Source organism: Molothrus aeneus, chromosome 9 (genome assembly GCF_037042795.1).
Source record: "Molothrus aeneus isolate 106 chromosome 9, BPBGC_Maene_1.0, whole genome shotgun sequence".
Lineage (NCBI taxonomy): Eukaryota > Metazoa > Chordata > Aves > Passeriformes > Icteridae > Molothrus > Molothrus aeneus.
Window position 1 is genome coordinate 12185608 of NC_089654.1, and position 26724 is coordinate 12212331.

General features: G+C 40.1%; 1 protein-coding gene across 2 annotated transcripts; it reads left to right on the forward strand.

Moving 5' to 3' along the window:
• Positions 1-1834: 1834 nt before the first annotated feature.
• Positions 1835-26724, forward strand: GIPC2 (GIPC PDZ domain containing family member 2). 2 transcript variants are annotated; one of them, XM_066555757.1, is made up of 6 exons: positions 1835-2074; positions 9583-9768; positions 13224-13404; positions 16698-16807; positions 17471-17552; positions 25293-26724. In XM_066555757.1, exons 1-6 carry the CDS (start codon positions 1835-1837, stop codon positions 25445-25447), a joined length of 954 nt encoding a protein of 317 aa, XP_066411854.1. In that variant the 3' UTR covers positions 25448-26724. The 2 variants fall into 2 exon arrangements, with proteins under 2 accessions (XP_066411854.1, XP_066411855.1); XM_066555758.1 differs by lacking the exon at positions 1835-2074 and adding an exon at positions 2461-2532.

The window sequence follows — 26724 nt, forward strand, 5'->3', positions numbered from 1 at the left end:
TTGATCATCTCCATTGCCCTCATCATTTTTTCTTTCCATAGTTAAAAGCTGATGCCATAGCTCCAAGCTGTAGGTAGGATCAGCATAGTTTTTGTACCAACTTCAGCTGTTTTTCTCCATCCACCTCCATATGAAATACACTTCCACTGAGGAAATACACTTCCACTGAGGAAAGTTTTACGACAGATACCTAAATTAGGACTGTTAATGTCCATGAATTATTTTTTAAATAAATCTGCACAATCTCTGTATATATGGAAACTTGACTGTGTTCATTTAGTAAATATCATTAACAAAATTATTAATAAGGAGTATTAACTGGGTTGTAAGAGTCAATTAATTACCTTTTCACAAGAAAATGAATGAGTCAAGACAAGACATAAATACTTATCACCAATTCCTTTATAGTACATTTTAGTAAATGGGAAAAGATGACTTCTTTTAAAAGAAGTTGCTTTTTTTAAATTGAAAAGCAGCAAAACCCCCTGAATATCAAGATGAACATGAATAGTTTGGTACTGTTAGTTAATATCTCATTTCGTCTCGCTGCAATGTGATCCAGTGAATGCCTGAATTTCATTCCATAATGGGGAAAAAGTACACACAGTTCTGCAAGTTCAGAGAAACCTTCATTTTAAGTTCTGTGATTTCAAACTGAACTGGACAATCAACTATTTAAGTGTGGAGGCAAGTTTACTGTGCACTTTTGTTAGATTTTTTATTGATGGAAATTCCTTCAAAATTAGTAACAATATTGAATCCAATTGTCTCCAACTAGAACTGGATAAAAGCCATTTTTGAGTATTCTTTTAAATGTACTACATGCTATCTTGGAAAAGCTGAAGTCAAATTGGGTTCAAACCTTTTTTACCTCACAGCATAAGCAGTTTAAAACCTGTATGTAATTTCTTGTAATCAGAGGTGCTCTGATTAGATCTGCTAAGAAGTTTTGACTCAGGGCTGCCTCACAGTAATTCATTGTCTCTGCCTGCCTGGTCTGACTCCATGTGCCAGAATCCTGTTTGTCTTTTTTATTGTGCAAGTCAGAAGATGTGGTAAGGCAGTGCTGCTTCTCCCTGTGCCTTTCGAGCAGTTTCCTTTAGAAGTGCTGAATGTTGCTCATGAATTTTGCATTCATCACATCTTGGGTGGACTCAGTGCACTACTGAAAATGGAGCAGTTCCACTGAGGTGAGCGTGGTTACTTTGGAGCACAGATATATCCTGTAATGTGAACTTCTGACTACAATATGTAGCTCTATTTCACAGTAGAGGAAACATTTTGAATTCGTTAAGTGTTAGAAATACTTGAAAAGTGTTTTTTCTGTGTTAAATCTCAGTATTTCAGAGCTGTTGCCCAGTACAATAGGAAGTCTCTTAAGTTATGTTACTGTTGCTTTATGAACCCTTAGAGATTTATAGTCTGTGATAAATGAGAAAGAGTAGCCTGAAGTCCTTGTATACTTCTGGTTTTCTTTTATATGCTGGATATAAATCTATACTAGTCGGTACTCAGTACTTTGCTCTTAGCAGAAATTCCTGAACGAGCGAGTGGAAGGTGGGCAAAGGACCCCTCTGTGGCGGCGGCAGGAGCGGGGTGGATAAAGGACCCCTGTGAGCGCAGGCGGCCCCGGGCTGTCCGGAGGGGCAGGGGCGGCGGTGCCCGGGCTCTCCCGGCCCGCAGCGCTCCGTGCCCTGGGCGGCCGGGCCGGGGCGGGCCGGGGCGGGGCCGCACCTGGCGGCCGCGATGGCCGCGGGGCCGGGGCGGCGCCGCGCCGGGGGCAGAGTCCAGCGCGGGCGGCGGTGGCCGCAGGAGCCCGGGGCCGGCGCGGAAGATGCCGCTGGGGCTGAGACACAAGAAGAAGGACAAGTCCAAGGAGACCTTCAAGCTGGTGGAGAGCGAGGCGGCGGCCCCGGCCCCCGCGGCGGCCCCGGCGCCGTCGGCCAGCGCGGCGCGGCTGCAGTTCCACACGCAGCTGGCGCACGGCAGCCCCACGGGCCGCGTGGAGGGCTTCGGCAGCGCCCGCGAGCTGTACGCCCGCATCGCAGCGGCCTTCGGCATCCACCCCGCCCAGGTAGGGCCGGCACCGCCGCGGCCCCGTCCCGCCGGGCCTCCGGGGGCGCCAGCGGGCGCCGGGGCTGTTCCACCGCCCTGCCCCGGCCTCTGCACGGGCTCGTGTGGACGGGACTGCTTTACAGTGCTTGGGAGAAAAATCTCCCTTGGCTATTCCAAATGAGCGTTACCGTGCGAGAAATGGCATAAATGTGGCTGCGTTTAACTCTTCCACGGTAAAAACAGTGGTCCTCTTGACCAAAACTCCAGGGTCTCGGTTAACCTGTTGCCAGCTGCTGTTTGAGACAGCTCTTAGGCACTGTTTCATTCTAGCTAAAAAGGGGACAACGGATTTATGAGGCTAAATACCCAGAATGAAGGCATTGGAAGGGGAGGGCATGTGGTATAAATGCCCTGAATCGTACTGCATTTTAAAATTTCGGCCGAAAGTGGTGTTTGGAAAGTTTTCTGCTTTATCAGGTAATTATTTTTAAAGTGTTCACTGTTCCAATGGAGTTAAATTTAAGTCTGTAACAGGATTCCTTTTTAAGCTCTGCTGCCTTTTTGATCTTTTTTTTTCTGAGCCATGTTCTAAACATTTGTTTGGATAATGATTCATTTGTGTTTGTAAATGCATTGTTTTCTCTTAGTTAAAAGGTAGTGGCCATATCAAGTTCTTCCTATGTGGTTCTTTGAACCTTAACCTCCGAGTGGCAAGTTGAAACAGAGGGCTAACATTTCATTATGCCTACGTGTGGCTTTACAGCTTTACTTGTTTTTTTCTTTGTAGATGACTTTTGAAAAAGTTGTAAAGACTACTACTACAGGCTTTGTTCTGAGTTTGCTGTGGCCTGACGTAGCATTTCAAATAGTAAATTGTAAAGGGAAAGTGGCAGTAGCAGTGAATACAGTTGAATCAGTCACTGTTGCATTAAGTAATTAAGAAGCAATGCATTAGTGTCCCAGACCTTCCCAGCTGCTTTCTGACTTTCTGCTCCTTTGTTTTCTTTTCATCCTGAGCTGCTGTTTCCCTTTTGTTCTGTTCCATCTCAGTTATACCTTGTATTCTCAAGTTCTCATAATCACCAGATTGTCTTCTATTTTAGTTTTCTTCCTTTCACTGTTGAACTTTTGGCTCCACTGACTTGAGAAAGAACAGCTTTCACAGAGAAATTTAATTTGGTATGAATGGTGTGCTCCTGTTTCTCCTGCTAGATGTATAATCTTACACCCTCAGAGGTTTTAGAGGAAGCACCACATATCATAGGCATATATTGCCAGCCATGTGCCAGACTGGAGAAGTTTCTTATTTCCTTTTTCTCCCTAGTGTTCCATCCTTTAATTTTTTTTTAATGTGGCTTATTGCTAAAAATGGATGGAGAATGATTGCTGGAGGCACCGAACTTGAAATCTTCCACTCCAGAAATTCAGTTGGCTTTAAGAAGGTTGTATGATGTGAAAATAGTGAACAAAAATATTTCCTGGTGTAAAGGTGGCATAACAGAGTGAAGAATTCAGGCCAGAGAGTCATGCAACAGATTTTTGCATAGAGACAGGATAGATCAGTGAACAGCCAAGAAATGTGAATTTATTAGAATTTATTTTAAGTTGTATTATCTATTCATTAAAACTGCTTTTGGACAGATAGTCTAGTAACTAGATAGTAAAGAATAATGCCAGAAGCTACATCTCAGCAGACTGCAGGACGCTCAGGTACTCAAATGCCATTTGTAGGTGTTACCTATCTAGGAAAGTTTCAGTGACCCAGCTCTGCTGAAGCCTGCAGGCAGTGTGATACCCACACGTGACAGCCTTTGGAAACAGGTCCTATCACAGGGATCTCCACCCTGCAGTGGCTGGGCTGGAAAATACTGGGGGGGAGTGGAGGGGCAGAGCTCAGCTCTGTGCAGAGAGCATTCAGATGCCTTTTGCAGAAGTGAATACATTTAATATGGTATGTGAGGTTACTGCAGGGCAGGCAGCAGTATGGATTCTTGGATAAATTCCTGCCTAAGTGTTTTAATACCATTCTGAATGAGCTATACTTATAATCTGTCACTCATCCTTTTGACTCCACATGCTTAAAGCACTTCTTTTCCTCTTTGGATCACACCTCCTGGGACCATCTGAGTTCAGTTTCTGCTGGAGAATCCATTCCAGGTTCTGTGATTGACTGTCAACAGTGACAGAAGCTTATATAAAACACAGTATTTGTTGGACAGACACCGACAGAAACTTCAGTGCAGACCTGGATCATGAGCAGGGGAGGATGGGGACAGGATGGGTATAGCTTCAAAGGGGATGTATGTTTGCTGGCTATCTATGAAGGAGTGAGACATAACAGCTGCTTTCTGAGGCTTTTCCTGTACTCATCCTTTCTTACCCCTTTTGAGGTGAGGGGTAGGCAGAAGCCTCCCTTTCTGCCTACCTCTCTGACTTTTACCACATCCAGCATTTCTGCTTTTCTCTGTCCAAGGTGATCGTTCTTTCGCCAGGGAAGAGGAGTGAATATGGCTTCTAGCAATACATTGCCTGTGTCATTGACACCAAAACTGCAGGAAAAAAAAATACAGACAAAACCCAAAGAAATTCTTGTTCACTGGTCTTAAATTAGTTTGGTTATTGATCCCTTTGCCTTCAATGCTAAGTTGGTCCTCATACTTCAGTTCTCTCATCAGTCTTTTCCCAGACCAGGTATCTCAGGCCTCGCCAGGGGGTGATGTTGGGGGTAATGGTTGATAATCTCTTATCTCTTGTGTACCTTCTGGCTACTCCCAATCTGTGAATGTTAAAATTTTAAATTTTAAACCCTGGTGAAGAGTCTTGTAAAGAGAAACTTCAATTCTCCTCCCCCTGTGCAAAGGAGAACAACCCCTTACTAAAGTTACATTAAAAAAGTAAGTTTTATAATTTCCAGCATCATTATTATGAGTGTTGTTTGAGGTACATCACATTTAACTTGATTACTTCAACAAGCTTTCAACAAGAAAGCACAGAGCTAAAAAAAAGATAGATAGATGCAACTCAACTAAAAACACAACCCACACACAGTTACGTGTATGTTTCTGTTTGCATAAATAATAGAAATATCTTCACTTATTTTTTCTATGGAGGTTGAAGTAGGAAAAATAGTTGGAAAAAGTATTTATGTGTAGCTTTGGCCTTTTAGGATTACTACTCCACTCTGACTATTGGGAATGTAGCAGGGAATGTTCCCCATGAGGGTGAAAGTGCTGAGTGCAGCCTGTATGATAAATGAGCACTGACTGAAGGACAATGTGGGTCTGTTAAGGCATTTGGTGGTGGTGTGCTCCTGTGAGAGCACATGGTAGGGCTTTAAAGTATTCAGAGTGGCTAATCAGGCACTGAGAACATGGATATTAAAGTCCAGCTGCAGCAGGGCTATTTCTTGATCAGACGAGAAGGGAACCCATAGAAACTGTGAGGACTTCTAGTTTGCCTACTTGCAATCTGCCTTTTGATTATCTTGTTTGCTTTGAAAGATGAAATGTGGTGGGGCTGGTGAACTAAATTGATGCTCGATGGCTGTGTCTGTCCAGAGCCCTTGGAGGTTGGGGTTTCTTTCACAGTGGAAGGAATTTTGCATCGCAAGGGTAATTGAGGAGAGGAGAGACCTTTCTGGCAGCAGTAAGGGCAGAAATGCAGCTCCCTCTTCCTCTTCCAGTAGCAGGAGTTCAGCTGCTGAGCTTTGTGTGGGCTGTAGTTGCACAGGCCTTGCCTCCTCGTGCTCAACAGTCAAGTATTCGGTGAGGCTGTGCCACATTAAACTTTCATAGAACTATTTGATTTAAACCTGTTCAGTTTAAACTTTTATGAAAGACTGCTGACAAATAAGCCACTGCTGAAACTTGTCTTTCTGAACAAAACTGCCCTTTTAATAATAAAAAATCTGAAGTGTGTTTTAGAGAAAAGGGTTAGCTTGTGAAATCCTCATCACCAAAATGTTGAAAGTTTTATTGTTAAGCTTATCTGTTGAAAGGAATTGCTCACAATCACGCCTACAGATTGAATACTTTAAATGAGCAAACTTAACACTCCCTACAAAACACCTCCTCCCAACCCTATGGCAAGAATTGTTTGCTTGCTGTTTCCCTAAGAAGTGCTTAGATGTCACACCCATATTGCATGTGATGCTTGTGAAAGTATTTGAAATATTAGTATGGAAATAATTGGATGGAAAAATTTACACTGTAATTACTTGTGTACACTGTATTACACTGTAATACTTGTGGATAAAAAGACCAAAAACTGAAAGAAAAAAAAACCCCAACCAAATCCTAAAACAAACAGCAAAACACTGAATGCTTATTTTATAAGCCTTAAAATGTATTGACCTGGCTGAATATCTGACAATACCAAAAGCACACTAGAACTTGGAGGAGCTGGCTACTCTCTTCCTGTTGCTGAAACTGGTCAAGGCTCTCACATTTTCCTTGGGGAAGATAAAGTGAGTAATACAGAGAAAATGCGTTGGTGATTTCTTGATATGATGACATCTACATATATAGGGAAATATGTCAGTGGGTGTTACATCTTGATCAGAATTAAAATTCTCACTTCCCTACCTCTTAAACAGAAAGTTATTGTGATCTCTGTAAAGTTATCTGAGATTTTTAATACATTTTCAATAGCTTCTGAGTATGTAATCTATCAACCAACTCATTTTTGAGTTCTTCTCAAGGTGTCAGCTCAATATGGAAGATGCGAGTACAATTAATGTATAGAGCATGCAATATGGTACTGCATACATACTTTATATAACACATCATGTAACCCTCTTTTTCTTAGCTAATACCATTTCTTTACATAACACATGTTTATATTTCTTTATATAGCCCTGGTTTTGTTGGCTAATCTGTTCTCTTCCAATTGAAAATATGGGTGCAGGGAATGATCTGTTAGTAATCTTATTGGACAAATCTATTTTATAAAGTTGTTCATAAGCCCCTAATGTCCAGCAACATGGAATTTCCTTCTTTTGAGTGCTGCAGAAGATGATAACTCTTGGTGAAGGAGGTATCCTAGATACTTTGTGACTGATCTAACAGTTCTGATTTATAATATCTTGCTAAAGTTGGCAAGAAATATTCACAGAACTGGTATAGTGAGTTAGAGACCAAATGCCTATGAAGGTTTAGGGTAAGGACAGAAAAGACTTAACCATGAGAATTGCACATTGAATTTTTTTCTTGTTTCATTTTTGAATAAGAAAATTGCTATTAAAAATATGCAAAAGTTTGAGTGAGTGGAAACCTGTTGTTTAAGTATTCAAGTATATAATCTGGCATTAGGTACCAATATTAAACTTATGTAAAATCTATGAAAAAATGCCATTTTTGAATCAGTAGGTCTCAGTTGTGTACAAATAAAGCTATGCTATAACTGGTAGATGGTGTAGTGGTATATCTTTCTGGGTAGATACATCTTTAGTACATTACTCTTTGCATATATCTCTTCTGAGAAAAAGCAGTTGTTCACTAAAGAGGATGAAGAATGATTTAAGTTTTTATTTTTGACTAGCTGATGCTCTCTCAGCCTTGTGGCTAACACAGAACTGACTCACAAAAAATTCTGCAGACTTATAGGCTGTAGTAGGAATGCCATCCAGATGAAGATCTATAAAGAGAAACTCTGGATCAAGTTTCTAAATATCACATTTCTGCTCTGTTGCCAATTTTATCTATTCAAAGGTGTGACAGTATTTACTAGATTGTCTGTTTGACAAGGTCAGATGAAGGATGCTAATGTCTAAAATGTAAAGACAGTGCTTGTTATTCATCACAGGAACAATGAACAGAGAGCTGAGTTACCATTTTAAACTGGCAAAGTTATGTAGCTTGAGAGAGCTGAAAATGTGTGTGTGAACTTGATATCATCTGGTTTTAATTTTTTTATTTTAAAAAAGAGCTTGTCATTAGAGATTATTATTATCATTATTATTATATTCAATTTTTTACTTAAAACCAGATTAATTTCTCTAGGTGTTGTTTCTGGAGTATTGTTTAACTAAAAACCTTTGCATTACCTGAGCAAATAAAACTAATGTCTGTTAAGGGTGTGCTGCTACAACTTTCATTGTTAAATAAGGTGTTAGATTGCAGTGGGTGTTTGATGGATTAGATGAGATAAGCAAGTAGCCATTGAAGTAAGGCTGTTTGGTGGGGGGGTTTGTTTGTTTTGTTTTTAAAACAGCAACTAAACAAGACCTCTATCAAGAAATACAATCTCTCCATTAACTTTCAGTCTTTTAAGATTAAAACCCCCATAGTTACAGCATCTAAGTCCTAAAAAGCTCCAGAAACTTGAATGCTCTCTGTGAAATACATTAGTAAAAGTATCCACTCTTCATTTGACCTGGAATCAACGTAAACAGGTTGGTGACTGTCATTTCAATTTTTCTGCTCTCATCCAGTGATGCCAGAAGGAAAGAAAAGGGCATGTGTAGTGTTCTGGTGTGGAAACCCCATGTCTTTGCCTCAGTGAAGTAGATTTTAGGGATTCCCCAAGTTTCTCTTGGAGCACAGAGTCTCTGGTTTGGCTGCTGCCCTGTGCTCTCCGTGCTACCCAGGAGGAAGCTGGGCTTCCCTTGGCCCTCACTCCTCTCCTGCTGCAGCTTGGAAAGGCTTGGGCACCTGTCATTACTGTGGCTGTGATGGGTGTGCTGGGCTTGGCCAGGTTCCTTCATGCAGCTCCTGGTGGGCAGAAGCATCTCTGTTCCCAGGCACTACAGACGGATTGCTCTCACCCTGCCTCTGGCCAGGACAAGAAACCTCCCTGCTGAAGAGCTGGCATGAGTGTAGGGAGAAAAAGCACTGCCTGATATCCAGTGCTGAAGGGAAATCCCTCAGAAAAGCTGATTTATAAGGAAGCAATTTGACCTTTTTATTAAGCCCTTCTTTTACTGGAACAGGGATGACCCCAGCTCATGCTGGGGAAGAGTAGGAACTAAGGAAGCCCATGGGAGACAATGTGCTCTGAGCTAATGAGGGAACACATGGGGCAATACAAAGCATTTCATGCTCTCTCATGACTCTTGTTTTGATAAGCTCTCTTTTTTTTTTCTTCCCATTAAACTGCTTTCATCTAATCAAGTTTTAAAGTAGTCCCTAGTGATCTTTGGATCAGGTGGAATTTGAGGTTGGTGAATGATGAGGCAAAAGATGGCTCTTCCGTTTGCTTACTCTGGCCTGGTGCAAGCTGTACCAGCTCAAGATACCTCTCTCAGGGCTGGTGTGCAGAGATAGGCCTTGAGAGGCTGCTCACACAGGGAGGTCTCTTTCCTGTGTTTCCTGCCAGCTCTCACCTGCACTTTGAGCTACTGATGCTTTCTGTTGTGTGTGGATGGAGACTATTCCTTCTCCTGGTATAGCTGGAGAAGAAGGGGGATCACTTAAGCTCTGGACCTGTCACAGGGCCTGAACTGTGCTCTCGTTTTAGAAGTTCTCATGCTTTCTATCAAGCTCACCAAGGCTAATGCACTGTTAATGTGTTTGCTTTCCCTCTGCACAGATCATGTTTTGCACTTTGAACACTCATAAAGTTGATATGGACAAGCTCTTAGGTGCACAAATTGGCCTTGAAGATTTCATATTTGCCCATGTGAAAGGACAGCGAAAAGAAGTGGAAATTCTTAAAACTGATGATATGCTGGGACTTACCATTACAGACAATGGAACTGGCTGTGCCTTCATAAAGGTAAACTTAATTATCAGTGAAATACTTTGTTCTATAGAAGCTCCTGTTACTATAATTGGGTAATTATTGGTTTCATGATCCTTTAGATCCTTTATAAAATCTTTTATTATCATATATATGGTAAGTAAAGAATAAAGTTGCTTTTCTTTAGGTACATAATTCAAAATTAGTTCAGCTAATCTGTACTGCATGTCATTCAAAATCAGTTCATTTCTTCATTGCTTCTGTAACATGTATCAGTTTTACAATGAGACCATTGTATCTCCTGAGCCACCCTGAGGTGGTAGGTGTTAGATACTGCTTGCATCTGCCCCCTCCTGTTTTAAACTGATTTTCTGATGTCATTTATTAGATGCTTATAGAACTTCTGTCGCTCATGTGATAATGAGATCATGTTCTTTCAGTCTTTGGCTGTTCCTAGGGCAGAAGCCTTTGTGCTGTACAAGAGTAGGGGCAAGTACAGTGGTTTTTCAGCTTTCCTGTATTGTTGCCTTAGATAGGGTGAATTACAAGGATGTGGATTACCACAATTTACCACAATGAGCTTGAGTAGCAAGTATGGGCAGTAACATACTCAGTATATTAATCATAATTGCTTTCCTTCTCCTCTTCTATATGACCTAGAGGCAGTATGTTTTGAGACAAGTAGAGGCTTATGAAATGATGCTGCCCTTCTTGCTAGACTAGAAGGTATTAGGAACCTTAATCATATTTTCTGCCTTTTGAGATTCTTTGCTCTTATATACTCCAGTTACCCATTATTAGTGAGACATTAACAATTATCTTTGATTACTGCTGCCCCAATCATTGTTCTCACTGTAAACAGAGCTTTTGTATGGAGAGGTTGTATTTTCTGTTCATTCCTTAGCTACCATGGCTATAAAACAAGACATGGTTTAGAAATTGGTTTGCTTGTCTTTGTTGTGGAAAAATGGGACTGAGGTCACATTTGTGAAAGTCAAGATGCAATAAAGGTTTCACTAAGCATTTTGGCAAAATCATATCCTAACTTTTATGTTTATAAGGAACTGTGAATTTCTAGTGGTGGCATCTATACAGCCCATAACATTCAGTCATGCTGCTGCTTATGTGGCATTTTAAAAGAAGGCATTGAAGCAATGCTTCAGTGAGCAGCGTTCACGAGTGCAGCCCTGTGCAGTGACACTCCCTTTGTGCTTGCTTGGTAACAGGCAGAGAGAACAGCCCTCACATAGACTACTGCACAATTGGAGCACACTGGAAAACCCTCACAACGTTAGCCAGACAAGCTGTAACTTCCAGTAAATTGTGTAAAAGTCCTCTGAGCAAATATATATTATTTTTCCTTATGCTGGTCTAATAACAAGCATTGTAATGAAAATTACGCGGTCTTCATGGGAATGAAGGTGAAGTTTTAAGGAGTTTCTAGGAGCATAGTTTGTTTGTTGTTGTTGCAGATTTAGCTAATGGATCTTTTAAATCAGCATAGAAAATGCTGATTTATGTATATACACATATATACAAAAGTAAAGGCTGCATCTTTTTTATTACTTTGTTGTCTAGGTAAATGACTAAGCAGAGACTGTCTCTAAAGTTTTATTGATTTTTTTTTTGCTTATATACATAAAAAAATTGTGGCTGTGTCCCATTCTTAATTAAAAATTAATACTGAATTACTGATTGGCAGGTTGTTGAAGGTTGCTATGGGTTGTAGTTATTTTACTGCATTTTGAATAACACGGAAGTTTCTAGGTTTGATGTGGTAACCCAACCAATTTTAAACCTGGCACTGAACTGCAGGGCTTTTTCCTATGAAATTTAATCTTGTTTTGCCTTACTAAGAACAAAACCTGGTGTCGTTCTGCTTTCACAAATTTGGTTTTGGGGTACACAGGCAGGTGGGAAAAGGTATTATGGAGTCAAATTAGCATTCAAAGAACAGCAGTAGAACTTGAAGTATGACTGAGTGGTGTACAAGGAGACATTATCAAATGGAGTAGGCATTGCATAGGAAATATAGATCCTCATAGCTTCTCAATGGACTGTAGAGCACTTGAAATACAGGCAATTGCATCTTAATTATTGTAACAGTGTAGCTTGACTGTCTCAGTCAGTTAACTTGGAGTGATGATAAAAAGTGACACAAATAACAGCCAGTGAATATTATTTCAACAGTTTTAGTGTGTGGATCCAAGTGCTAAGAAGAAAAGCTAAATGAATATTTGACATGTAGACTAAACATTGATTGAAGCTGTGTGGGACAGTTTTTGAGTCCTGGTAACAGGAACTCTTTTGGCACATTTGGTTTTTGGTGTGTACGATATCCACATCCACCACCAGGCTTCTGTTTAGGGCCAGAAAGAGTTAAACTCAGCCTGAAGCTTAAAATGATGGCAGTGCAGTGTATGGCAGTGAGCACTCTCACACTTCCCACTGCCTCTCGGATGGAGGCTCATGTGTGGGACAGGAGCAGCTCCTGGAGCGCTCACAGCCAGGCTGGCTGCTCCAGTGGGAGGTGGCAGGTGTTCATCTGCCTTGTCTCACTGTTATCTCACACACAGTCAGCTGAACCACGGCAGTCCTTGTTGAAAAGACTGTTATTCAGGAACGCGTTAGAATGAAATTTGTATCTGCAAAATAAAAGGTATTTTACTATGTCATGGCTTGTCTATTCAATACTATATAATAATGGCTTAAGGGATGTATGCACACGATGAACCAATATGGCAGTATGTAACAACAAGAAACAGAATCACTGAAATTTAAAGTGTGGTAAATCATGGAGATATTTTAAAGGTTTTTCCCCATACTTTTTCCCATACTTTTTACACTCCATAAAAGCTGTAACTTCTGTTATGACCTTTGGACTATTTGTATTTTCCATGAGATGGCAGTTAAAGTAATTTTATTTATTATTTCAGAGGATATCCTTTAATATACAGCTCACAGTATAGCTTAATGAAGAGAACAGTAGTTTCAGCACTTAGGATGGGTCTTATTAAGATCAGCCCTTTACAGTATGTAATTTTTTACTAAGTCCCTGGACTAAACTTGAGAAGAGAAAAATTTGGTTCCTATACTTGTCAAGCTATTAAATAGAAAACCCCCAAAATCTTGAATAACCATTCACAGTACTGAGATGTCTGTAAACAGATTTAAAGCACAAAAATAGTAGGTTGTTCAGAATTCCTTATTTCTAAAGTGTGGTTGCATTCTTTTTTTCCCCTGATTGTATATTCAATGCTTATTAAAACACTTTGTTTGAAAAATAATGCTTTTCAAAAAAACATACTTTTCATAAAGTATGTTTTATGATAATCTTATAGACAAAACACACTGCTGGAATAATAAGCTCAGTAATATTGATATTGTTAACTGACATTCTTGAAACTTGGTGGTGTCACCTCTTAAAAACAATCACCTTTTAAAGAAATGTTTCTAATTCTGGTGGTGTTTTTTTTTTTTTTTCAAAATAGCGAATCAAAGAAGGCAGCATTATGGACCAAACCAAAACTGTCTGCGTGGGTGATCATATAGAGACCATAAATGGGAAAAATGTGTCAGAGTGTCGGCATTATGAAGTTGCCAAAATGCTAAAAGATCTGGAGAAAGGTCAGAAGTTTAAGCTGGAGCTGGTAGAGCCTTTGAAAGCATTTGGTGAGTGACCTGACTGTCCACCTTGTTCAGTAAAACACTTTGATAGTAAAATCCCACCCATCCTTGCATTACATTGTGGGTGTGTTTTCAGAAAGCAGCCAGGTGTCCACCTGTGGTAACATAACTACTACAAGAAAGTACATTTAGTTTTTTTCTTTGAAGTGGAAGATTTATGAATGGATTGTCTTCCATCTTGCTTTCTCCAGCAGTCATCCTAGTGTGGGTTACCTCACCTGAGCCTTAGTCAGTCTCTTTTGCCACTACATGATGTTGCAAAATTAGAACAGGAATTGTTTCATAGGTACAGTTTTAAAGCATGGTTTTAATATCTTTATATCTTAATATCTTTAATATCACTTCATTAATATCCTGATCCTCAAAACCCCTTTTTTCCTCTGTTGATACATAATCCCTGTTGTTCTGTGTGTCAGACTTTTCTATTTCTGTACCCTTTATTGGGGTCTGTGCTCTCTAATGCAGAAGGAGTCTGCAGCAAGCACTGTCTGGGGTTCCCCAGAGCACCTCCTTTGCTGCCTGCCTGTTCTCCCTCTCCCCCTCCCCAGCCTTTTGTGGATCTCCAGTCATGCAGCAGGTGTACTCAGAATTGCAAGAAAGCAGAATTGCAAAGCTCTGTCTTTGCTTGCCACCTGCATGCTATGAGAAGTGCTGCTTAAATAGGAGGAATACATGCCTACTGTTAATTCTTGTATATATAAACTCTTATCAATGTAGAAAACAAACAAACAAAAAAGGGAAGTTTTGCTCAGACAGTCAAAATAGAGACCGAGTTACAAATTTCATTATCTCAATTTTTGGATCCTCTCCCCAAACCATGTAACATTTTCCTGTAATAAAAACTTCAAAATAATGCTAAATCACAAATCTGTATGAGGCCTTCTGCCCACCTGCAGTAACAGTCAATTCAATATCACTGTCTTCACTACAGCAGCAAAATTTTTTAATGTTTGTTTTTCAAATTTTTTTTATGTGTTAGTAGTTTACAGCTACTGTCATACACCAGTCTTGACACTTGGTGTCAGAATAGTAGCAGAAATTGAAAATGAGAGAAAAGCAAAGATTTTTTTTTTTTGCTTTTGGTGCTTCTGTGAAGAAAGGGAGTTATGAATTGATCTCTGATGTGTTTGCATGTTAGTTGGTACTGCTATTAAGTAAATGTGTATGTTATACATTATGCTAAAGAATTGCATATGTTGTCCATCACAATTAGTAATACAGCAATACCTCTTTTTAATATGGGCCTGTAATCTGTGTTCAGTGCTAGAAGTGTTACACAGTCTGTTTGTAAAGAGCAGGGTAAATCAGCATTTGATGGATGACTTCAGCCATAATTTAGTAGTTTTTACTTTAGTCAGGTGACTAAGATACCTTTTAGTCTGCCTGTGATGTAGAGGAGAAAATGCACTAATTTCATGGCAATACCTTTTTTCTGCCATTGATTTAAGAGGCACCAGAGCTTTGTGGGCAGATTTTTGGAATATGCACATTATTTTTTACCCTACAGAAATTAACTTGCAAGTTGCAGTGCTCAGTAGGTTAAAACATCCTGCCTTTAGCCTTTGGTACAGTTAGGCTTCAGGCACAAAGATAATGCTTAAGCAGCAGCTTAAGCACTAAGAATAGCCCCAGAGGAGATGACAGACAAGATCCAGATCCTGCTCAACAAGTAGGTGCTGAATTCCTGTTAATTTCAACAGAATATGGTGAGGGTACAGAAATAAGAGACAAACCTCTGTGTGAAATTATTTTTATTTTTCTTCCTCTCAGTGAAATGTGAAATAAGCATAATTTACTGGTTGGACATCCTTCTACCATATACACACAGGCTGTCTCAGCTCCCCTAGGCAAGGCTTGTAGCACAGAATAAAAGATTTGTACCAGTCACAAGCGTCTGTGAATTGTGAAAAATGAATAGAAACAAAGTAAAGGCAGCATAACACAAACTCTGCATTTTAATTATGTGAACATGAAAAATAGTTTAGTGATTGCCAGAGTGTTTTGGTCTAAAGTACTGCAAATGAAGGTTATCTCAAATCATGAGTTCTAAGGTGATAATGGTGACAGAATTTGAAAAATATGGGGTTTTTTATCAGGAATGACTTTTTGAAACAAGTCTCGCAGAAATGATGACAATCTAAAGGATGTTTTAAACTGTCCTTGAAGCAATAAAAGGATAAAGAAAAAGTGTTGATCCTAAGGATATGTATGAGACTTTGACATACCTATTTGTATCATGAAAGCTAATAAAATTTACTTTTCAAGCATACTGTTCAGCATAATAATCTGGATTTGTGACCACTTATGCTAGAATGATGAGCTGAAATCTATCTGAGCAAAATTAATATAACATGTTAAAGTATTCTCTTCAATAAGAGCTTATTAGAAAGGCCTCCTATTAAGAGGAGGAATAATCTGTTAGACAAAACAGGACAAATAAAAGCAGTTCTGCAGAATTGTCTCCTCTCTTCTAGCACTTTCCAGATTCACTGTGTAATTCCCATGTCAGTAAGTAAATTAAATCCTTGCCACTCTTGAATATAAAATTGCATCCTGAAACAAGAAACCCAAATCTTAAATGATTCTGTGCTCCATCTACTCACTGGCCTGCCCTTACCCAGGATGAAACAAGAAAGGCTGAATTCAGGTAAAGGACACTTAGTGTAAACCAGATGCTCTTCGTAGAGATTTATCAGCTGTGAAATAATTTTGGTGAAACCAGTGGAAAACCTGCAGATCTGCTTATGGCCACTCCAGCTCTGTGAGTGCTGATAAGCAGATTGTTAACTCAGCTCAGTGTGGCTCATCATCACCTGCTTAGCAGCAGTGTTTGCACCATTGCATCAGTGAAACATAGAAAAGTTGCAATACTAAACCTGCTATGTGTTCTGTCTGTGAAGATCCAAATAAATCAGCAGCTGGCCAGTGACTTCAGCTGCTATCTAATTTAAAGGTATAAATGCTTCTCTGTAGAATAGGGAAATAAAATTACACAAGGTACATACATCAAATGAATGCCATAGGCCTGCTTAGATATATTGGTCACTTGTTCTAGCCTCAGTGCAGTTGAGCAGATCTTACAATTTGAAGACAAGAAATTGTCAGCAAAGCTATCCTTAGAATAGTTAATTTGTAATTAGATTTTTACATAGTCTAGATCTCAATTAGGCTAAATGTGAAGATACTGTAATAACCAAAACAGATACCTCATATTCTGCTGTACTGTATATGTAGTTTTGGCTGATATTTTATTTTTGTTGGATTTGTTTTGTCTTTAGAAAAGCTGGAGCCAAGGTCTAAAGGCAGAACTCTGTCAGAGGCTAAAATCTCCAAAGGGAGAGAAACACTTCGCCTGAGAGCCAAAGGCCCTGCTACTGTGGAGGAAATGGTATGGTGTGGAATGCCCCTCAGCTGCTGATTTATTCTTCCCCAAGGCTGATAAGTAGGAAGGAAAAATTGAATGTTGCAAAGCTTGTGGGACTGAAGAGAACAACTGAAGTTGATGACTAGCAGGGATAGGATGGGGCTGAAGAACCTGAAGCACAAACCCCAGATTTAGATGTCATGGACTACATGAATGAATTTAGATTGGACCAAGGGATGCTTAAAAGGGGGAAGGGAGGGCGGGGGGGAAGAGATGGGATGGTTGTGAAGAATTTGTTCTGACTCTGAAGTGTACAGGGTTGGTGAAAGGGTTGTTGTTAGGAGAGGCTGATTAGATACATTGACATGAATTTGTGCAAAACCAGGATTAGAGTTTGATGAATGAATATTATTAATTCTGGGCTCTTCTAAAGCTGATGAGGATTTGATGGAGATCTGTATTGTCAGGAGATATAAGGCCCCTGTTCAGTTTGAATGCATGAGCTGTGTGGCTTGATATTAGGAGGAAAGCTCATGTTTGTGAGAAGAGTGTGTTTTATCTGTAGATTTTTTAAGTCTAGGGGGCCAAGATGGGAGTAAGGATAATCACTGGCACATTGCTGGCTATTTTGAAATCTGCATGGATATAATAATACTTTTGCTCTTCTCTCCCTTTATTCCAACAAAGCCAACCGAAGTTGAAGAAAAAGCAATTAAAAAAGTGGATGAGCTTCTTGAAACATACATGGGCATAAGAGATACTGAATTAGGTGAGTTTTTAGCAGACACATTACTACAAGAGTAAATAATTTCTCATTTTCTGTAGTCTAACATTTATTGAGTACTTTAGTCTCTGGATGTAAGTGAACCAAAATTTGTCCAGCCTGCAGTCTCAAAAACTTGCCTGTATTTCTACAAATGTGTTTTTCTGATACCCCCTCCCACTTCAATCCTTATGATGTAATTACTCAATCCTCTATTCTTTCTGCACATTAGCTATACACTGTTGCATGCATTTTTTAGTTGTTTGCTATAACTGTCACCACTGCATTCTTTCTGGCATATATTTTCTAGTGGGTCTTGTGTGTGCCATGGTTAAGAATTCTTAAGGATAAGAATGTTTATTTGCTTTTTTGCCCCTTGGCATAGACCCATCAAAGTTGATTGCTAAGGTCTGAACCTGAGATCTTCATCAGTGAACAAGCAACTATTTAGCAAGGCAACTGACAGAATAATTACACAAATTTATCAAAATCTCTAAAACCTGTGTTCTGATGAACATGAGAAAACTTACAGAATATTTACTAGTTATAAGAATCATTGATTTATGATGAAAGAAGCTATGTAACCCCAGTGTCATAAGTTCCTTAAAGATGCACCAAACTTGTCCTTGCAGCTGTTGCTTTTCTTTGTTATTCTGACTACAACTAAATAGGAATTTCTATTTGTGTGTGAAGAAGCTGCAGTCTAGCTGTTGTAGCCTGCTCTGGCTGCTGTAATCCTCCTAGGATCTTGTGGAACTGCTGGTACTGAGACAAAGAGGAAGGTGTTTATTATTATGGTAATATCTTAAAAGAACCAGCCAAGAAAAAGGAAAGAATAGGCTAAATGGAAAGTGATCTTGAAAAGAAACCTTTCATGAGAGAGAAGTGGAAAAGGCAAAGCAGAAGAGAAAATAGGTCTGGCATGAAGCTCCAGAGGGGAAGCATCAGGGCTGGAGGGGCAGCAGAAGCAGATAGCACAGAGGAGTGGGAACAAAAGGTGGTTATCTCAATAGCCAAAAGGCCTCTGTTGGGTGCTCCTACCAGCAAGCATCTGTTTGGCAGATTCCACTAGTTTTCTCACAGGAAAAAATGTAGGTAAAACAGTATTTGTCCTTCAGTCTAAGGCAGAATTGGGCTTCCTGGCATAGAAGAGAGGGCAGAGCTGCCCAAAACTTGAGTTCTGTTTTGTAGGTTTTATCTAAACTTTCCAATTCCCGGGAATCTAGAAGTTCTCAACATTTCTGTTCCCAGCAGCTCTAATATGTGATGCTGCTGCCATGCAATGGAGAGGCCTGTGTGCTGCTGAGCCATGTTTAGGTTAGGGAGGATTCCATGTCCCATCTCATTCTGCAACCTCTGTGTGTGCCTCAGTCTGGCTCAGGCTTCAAAGCTCCGAGTGCCCTGCCAGCTGTCCCTCTGGGAGCTGTTTTTGTCCTGCAGCTGTTGCAGTCCTGGCTCAGGCTGGGCTTCTGGAAGCTCCTGTCCTTGCAGGTTACTTCCAAGGTCCCCAGGCTCCTTGCCCTACAGGAATAAGCAGCTGTGGGTGCTCTGCTTCTGGTGTCCATGGGAACAGTCCTGTGGGAACTGGTGTTCCCTGTATTTTTGGCTCTCAGTACTGTAAACAGGATGGCTCTTGCACAGTAGACTGAGAAGTTCAGCTTTCAACACATATGGTTGAGTTAATAGCCAAGCACCTGGTAGAGTTTTCCCATGAATTCCTGGAATTTTTTTCCCCCTCAAAAGATCTAATGCCCTTCATCTTTCAGTATGTAGTTTGGAAACTTAAAAAAAAAGGCCTTAAAAGAATACTCAAAGAAGGAAGAGGTCTTTGTTCATAGAGAGGCTCTTTTCTTCACAGCTGGGTGGTTGTTTTGTCCCTCACCTCTTCTTTTCCTCCCCAAAAGGTAGTGAAACCAAGAGAAGCTGTCAGAAATCAAAGACTATAGGGTTCATGTAGCTTTAGTTTGCACCTTTGAAGCCGTATCCTGAAGTTCAAATCTGAGAGTCAACAGCCAGTGTTGATGACTCAAATCCCCCAACTTTACCATTTCAAAACAATTAAACAGCTCAAGGATTCTTTAGGAAAGGAGAGCTAATCACCTGTCACAAATCTGTTCAATTAACACATGTCAGTTTTTCACATACTGGATGTGATCAGTCACCCATGAAAATGAAATATGAGGAAAAGATTCATTCAGAGAATGCCAATCACCGCTTAGCTCGAAATTTCTCTCATTACTCAAGCCAGATTAGTTGAAAATGCAAGTCATCACAAAGTGCAGTTGACAAGTGATTAAGATCTCAATCATTGCTCACTTCCATGCACTTCTCTTTGTCAGAATCTTTGGATGTCAGTTAATGTTACTCTTTCATCTCCATTAAAATGACACTTCCATGGTGTGATTGAATTCTGAAACAGTGCCCCAGTTTTAAGACATAAGTTAGAAAGAAAGGAAGGAAAAACTAATGTTAAGTTGCAGACACAATTAAAGGTGAGATAAAGCCCTTAATTTTTGCTTTGTTAAGTATCTTGACAGTTTCAAGAATAGCTGACTAAATCTACACACAAATCCCTAGGCTGGACCAAAATACTTGGAAATTGTTAAAGAAAATGCATGCACTTTTTCTGGCACAGTTTTTTATTTTTATTTTCAGAGATCTAAATGCTATTGAGATTTACATACCTGCTTTTGGATGCACTTTTACCTTTTTACTTCCTTACCCCTTTGTACTGAAAACTGTATGTAATCCAGAGAAGGGACAGTTGGCTCTGGAAATGTATTCTTCAGCCATTTTATGGGCATATTAGAAATTGAGGCAAGGTTTGACTTCAGTATTCTTTAAAACATAAATACACAGCTGAGAGATAATTCAGGTTATTTTAAATTCTATGAGTGCTTTCTGGTAAAGGAATTTGAGCAGTTGATTAATAGGACCTACTCAGAAAACGGTGCTAGTTAAAAATATTGGCATTTATTTTTTTAAATCAGTAAGACTTGAAGTGCTATGGACTGTATTTAATCCCAAAAATTCTGGGTGGGAGGAAGCCTGGATCCAACCCCAGAATGCTACCGATGGTAAATGATGGCAAAAGGGCTTCCTGTCCACATTTTTTTAGCACCTTTTGGCCTCATCCACCAATATTTTGTTCCCCTTTGTTCTTTTTTTTCTGCTTTTGGATGATTGTTTCCTTTCTGTTGCTCTCTATAATATTATCAAGCATGATGTATCAGTGTCATTAGGGTTGGAAAAGAGCTCCAATATCACCGAGACCAAACAACACCATGCCAACTAAACATGGACTAAGTGTCACACCCAGTCATTTCTTGGGTACTTCCAGCTGTGGTGACTCCACCACTTCCCTGTGCAGGCCATTCAATGTTAACCACCCTTTCAGTGAAGAAATTTTTCCTGATGTCCAACCTGAGAATCCCCTGGTGCAGTCATGGGCTGCCAGCTCCTCTGGGAGAAAGGTGTGGGGAACAGTGTCCAAGGCTTTACTGAATTCCAGGTAGGCACATCCACAGCCTTTCCCTCATCCTGTGGGTGGCTCACCTGGTCATAAAAGGAGATCTGGCTGGTCAGGCAGGACCTGCCTTTCCTAAACCCATGCTGGCTGGGCCTGACCCCGTTTGTCCTGTCCATGCTATGTGATCACACACGAGATAGTCTGTCTCATAATCTTCTATCACTGAGATCAGGCTGAAATATCCTTGCATAGTCTGTCTTTTCTGTTTAAAAAAATTGGACTCTACTTCTCCATTTTTGACTTCATTTTTGAATCTTACCATCAAGTCAAAATATCTTTACGGGTTTAAACCTTTTTTGTTACCCAAGCTTTTTCTCTTGGCTCGCAAATCCAACCCATCAATATTCAATAGATGTTTTTATCTCTAAATGCTTTAACTGAAGTGATATTCTCCCTGAATCTGTTGTTTTCTCCTTCTGTCACCAGACTTCCTTTCCCAGCGGATTTTATTGCATACATCCAGGAGTATATTGTTTACAGTGTTCATTTATTCTGAAAGAATAATGGGAGTTTTTTGATAAAAGGAAGGGCAGCAAGTCCAGTTAAACAAAATAAACTTCAAGAAGAATTAGTACTTAAAAAAAAGGAACAAGCAGAAATATTTCTAATAGTTATTGAGTACCAGATCTGACAATGTTCAACATGAAACTTAAACCAAGTAATGTTAAATACTGAAAACATGCTTTATTTTCTGCTTTAGAGTGATGGGACAGAACAATAATATTTGTTACCTTTTGATGAAGGCAAAACTTGTAATGGCATTAGAAGTTTACAGCTAAATAAATTTTGAGGCTTCTGTCAGGACTTCTGAAAAAAGCTTTTTCAGAAGTTACAGTATAGGATATAGGTAGCAAAACCACTATGTAAGGTAGATAATAAGAATGGCAGGCAGAAGTTAGCTTCCATGGCTTGTGCCCCATGTGTCCATTAAAAATGAAAATAAGGATTTTGTGAAAGATCATTGAGGTTATTTTAAAGCAACTATATTTGAAAAGTCAACATATTACTTTGTGCATGTTCTGGGAAGCTTGATATTAACTTCTCAGTTAAAGTTGATGAGACTTCTAATTCCTTTCAACACTTTTAAGATTGCTGAACTTTTCACATTTTATGTAAAAATTAATCAGACACTAACATTGCCTGAAGTGAACTGAAAAAAGGAAAATCTGAAAACAATTGAGGCTCTTTTGACTGTGGAGAAATATTCTATTGGAATAAAATTCCTGTAAGAGCTGCACAATAAATGATTACAAGAAGCAGTGGGGAAAAGGGAGGGGAGTGGAGACGATTTGGCACTAAGCTGTCACCCTCTGAGAACCAGCAAAGTTTTCTTCAAGCTGGCAAGTATCTGCTGAATGCCTTGGCAGTCAGCGGGCTTTGATTTGCCCTGGGAATTCCGCATCCATTCCGCGAGTGTCACTGTGCGACCGGGCGCGTTCTGCCGCCCTGGGAGCGCCGTCCCGCGGCTGTGGCAGCTGCCTGGGCCATCAGGCAGGGAATGGGGGCTGAGCTCACGGGCTGGCAGGACAGCTGGCCCGCAGCAAGGCAGTGCAGGGGGCTCGGGGCTGTGGCATGGCCCGGCGGTGCCGCTGTGCTCGGGGATGCCGGCGGCAGTGCGGGGATGCTCCGGCAGTGCGGGCGGGGATGCTCCGGCAGTGCAGGGGTGCCCCGGCAGTGCGGGGATGCCCCGGCAGTGCGGGCGGGGATGCCCCGGCAGTGCGGGGATGCTCCGGCAGTGCAGGCGGGCGGCGCTGGAGGTCAGCACCGCGCTGCCGCAGCGCCCCGGCTGCCAGGGAGCCTGGCTCCGGCAGCAGGTGGGGCTGGGAATGCTGCTGTGCCTCAGTAAAGATACTGCGTTAAATGTGCCCTGCAGTGCTGGTCACTCTTAGTACAGGTGAAAATGGGGTTTTTTTGAGGCTGCTTTAGCGCGGCGATGTTCTGATTCTTGCTTGATTGGGTTGAAAGTTGATCCGCAAAGTTTTTAGTGGATTTTGTTTTCAAGTTTTGTAAATCTATAATAAATCAGTTTTTTAGAGTCTATTTAGTTATCTGGGAAGATCAGTCTTTAACGAAAGTTGTGTTTGAAATTACACTTTCTCTTAATGACAGTTTGTTATGTGCAATTCTGAAGCTTCAGCCAGGGCAGAGGGACTGTGATATAATGCCTTGATGTCTTGTTTTATTGCTGCTGTCTGTGTCATATGGTTCTTCCATAACTCTTGGCCAATTTATCTTAAAAATGGCTACATTCCTGCTCCCACCCTGCTTGAACATTTGTCTAGATCCTTACTCTTTTGATTTCTAAATATCTGGTGTAACATCTCTTGAAGTGTTTGCTCTTACTCCACCTTGCACAGCTCTTTTCTCTCCACCCTTCTCCCAGGGTCTATAAAAAGTAAGTTTACATCCTGCTTCATATCCAGAAATCTGTGAAGTTTCAGTTATACCCTTCACTTCATTATCTCCAGGCTTGCTTCCCTGTAAGTACCTTCTTGTGCCCCATTGTCAGGGAATATAGAGTGGTGTTATAGAGCAAATCCTTGTGTTCCACTTACCAGGAACGAGTCCCCTTTTTAATGCTCATTTCCCCTCCAGACTTGTCTGAGTCAGAGTCTGAGGAACTTCACAGGGGACACAGAGAGAATCAGTGCAATGGGGATAGGGTTTCTTCTGGCAGGGTCTTGAGGGTCCTTGAGAACCACTAGTGGTGCCTGGGAAGCTGGGGACACTTGAACTGTCTCCATCACAGCAGTTTATTTGTCAAGATTTACATAAATTTTCCTTGGACAGCTTTGTGTTGTTTGACACACTGGGAGTGGAGCCTCACAGCTGAACACAGTTAAAACCAAAACATCAAGTTTCCTCAGAGTTACTGTTGTTGACATTTACAATGTGGAATATGGCTCACCCTTGCTTACAGCTTGTTACATGTTTGCACCACAGCAAGTGCTGTTTGCCAGAAGTTCGTAACTGTCAATAAAGTTGAGCTGAGTTTTAGGTCAACAAAATAATATTAATTAAATTTAGTAAAACTTCAGAGCAGGGAATGTTTATTTTTATTTTTATCTGAGAGATTTTGCTGCGTTGATTCAATACAATGCAGGTGGTAGATGGCAGACTGTCTGAGTAAAGACGTTTTTCTGTGGCTTCAAAACTTCCTTCCTTTCCTCAGGCACTATATTATGTGTTTTACATTTGGACATTTCTCTAAGAAAAGGCTAGAAGCTATCAAATCCTTCACTTTGACACTTGAATTTGATATGCTTGTGAAGAAAGTGGTGTGTATTTGATGTTTAACAAAAGATGGAGGACACCAAGCAGTTTAAGGCAGGGGTGTAAAGTAATCACAAAATGAAGCAGTCTTCGATGTTTTATCTATTGTACTATACCATCATTTTCCTGTGAAGAGAGGCTGTGCAGCAGAGATACAGCTCAGAAAATAAACTGTATTCAGCAGTGCTGAATGTGCTGAATGTATCTTACAGAGCATTCTGCCCTCAAACCATGGTAGCCTGCTGCCAGTGGTTCTCTGGACCCAGCTTAACCAGGAGAAAATTCTGTGCTGACTCTTTTCACCCTTCATGGAGGTGCAGGTGTCATGATCAAGAGATGTTTTCATTTCTCTAATACCCATGGGTTGTCAGCATCCAGTGTTTGGGGTAGACTTCTATGTTCTCCTAGAGTCTGAAAAACTGCAGTGGCAAAAGGTGAGGAATGATCACAGCAACTAAGGAGTCAATCGTAAGCTGCAGCTCCAGTGTAGCCATTTCTAAAGTGTGCTCTGGCACTTGATAAATTCTGATACTTCTGTGGTAAATAAGAGAAAATGCTGGACAGTGTTGGCATACAAGATATCACAGTTTAACTCCATTGTATCACTCCTCTGCTTTCATTCTCCTGGATGCCAAGAGGTTCCTTGGTGGCTCCAGTTTCTTGTGCACAGCAGCAAAGCCTTTCTCTTCCTTCTGCACAATTTGACCCACCTGGCTGAGATTTTCAGAAATAACTTTTTCATTTTCTAGAGTCATAAGCACGAACTTTAAGTGCATAATTTCCTCTTGAATCCTAAATTCACCTAGTAGACTTTGCATCTCCCTAAGCTGACCTCACCAGCTGTTGAAAATAGACATCCCAAATCCCATCCATCCCTATCTTTGCCCTGTGTGTTAGCTGTCACTTTCATGATAATTACATTCTTTTGTTTTGTTGCTTTTTAGCTGCAACAATTGTGGAAGCTGGAAGAGACAAGAAAAACCCAGATGAATTTGCAGTGGCCTTGGATGAAACTCTTGGAGACTTTGCATTTCCAGATGAGTTTGTATTTGATGTATGGGGAGCAATAGGTGATGCTAAGCAAGGACGACTGGAATGAGAACTGTGCAGTTTATCAACCCCTCTTTGAAAATACAAAGTGATTTACAAATACATCAGAATGTTAATAATTGTAATGATGTGAATTCAGAGTGCTTTGCACAAGTATTCTGACCTGAGATTTTCCTTTGCAAAGGAAGGTTTCTAATAGAAATGAAGGTAACCCCAAACTTCTGACAACTGCAATTTAAAACATTTAATTTATGTATAGAAGTCACTGTGAGGAGAGTGTCAAGGTGATATATTTATACAGAAATTTTATGAAAATTAGGTAATTTTTATTGTACATACACTTTGATACCAATGTTCTGAAAAGTGTTAGACAGATGCAACTAGGAGTTGGGATTATTTTGTCTCTTAGAGAGGTTTATAAAGCTGTTGAGAAACTACCTAGCTTCATGCTGCAGTTCCCTGGTTTTCTGCTGTTCCTATGTATTAACCTAAAGCCTTATGTTTTCTCACAGTTTGGCCTGGACATTGTTTTTACTGTAGGCAAAGCTGGGAAGAAGCTACCCTGTTTCTTTAGAACCCATATCCAGGGAAAAAAAAATTCCTCTGAAACATGAAAACTAAGATCTTTGGATGAGAAAGGCTTGCTTGCATTTGAGTCATAATATGCTCTGTCTGGGTTATTACTGAGATGAGTAGAAATGCTTAAACCAGGAAGCTGCTGCTTTATTCAGATGCCATAATATTGCAATAGGAACTGCATAGAAAGACATAAATGTTAATTTTAATTAATATTAATGCATTTGAATAATGCACTAATATTAATGCACTGGAGACTACAGTGTATCACTAAGTGCTTAATTGATCTTTGCATATGCTAAATGATTTCTTGAAATCCCATGGAATTCCCCTCTTGTCTGCGTGTTTTTTCAACATGGCAACACAAGAGAGATATTGAAGGTGTTCAAACCCAAAAGATATTATTGTAAAGTCACAAAGAATTGTAGTTTGGATGAGAGTGCATGCCTAGACCCTGAAAAATATGTTAAACTAATCTTAGATATTAGGTTTTCCAATTATATTGTACATAAATGTTTATTTTGACTACTAATTTTTTACTTATAAATCTGAGATTATTGCAAATGAAATTGAATGAGAATGTGGGTTCTGGCCTGGGAAGGTGTCATATCTTTTTATTATTTTTATATTTGCATAAGCATATAAAGTAATAATTACTACAAAGTTTTTTTCTAAATCACTACATAAAGAAAATGTCTTTCACTGAATTGCAGAGATCTCTTTAAAATAAAGATTATGCCAATAACTTTA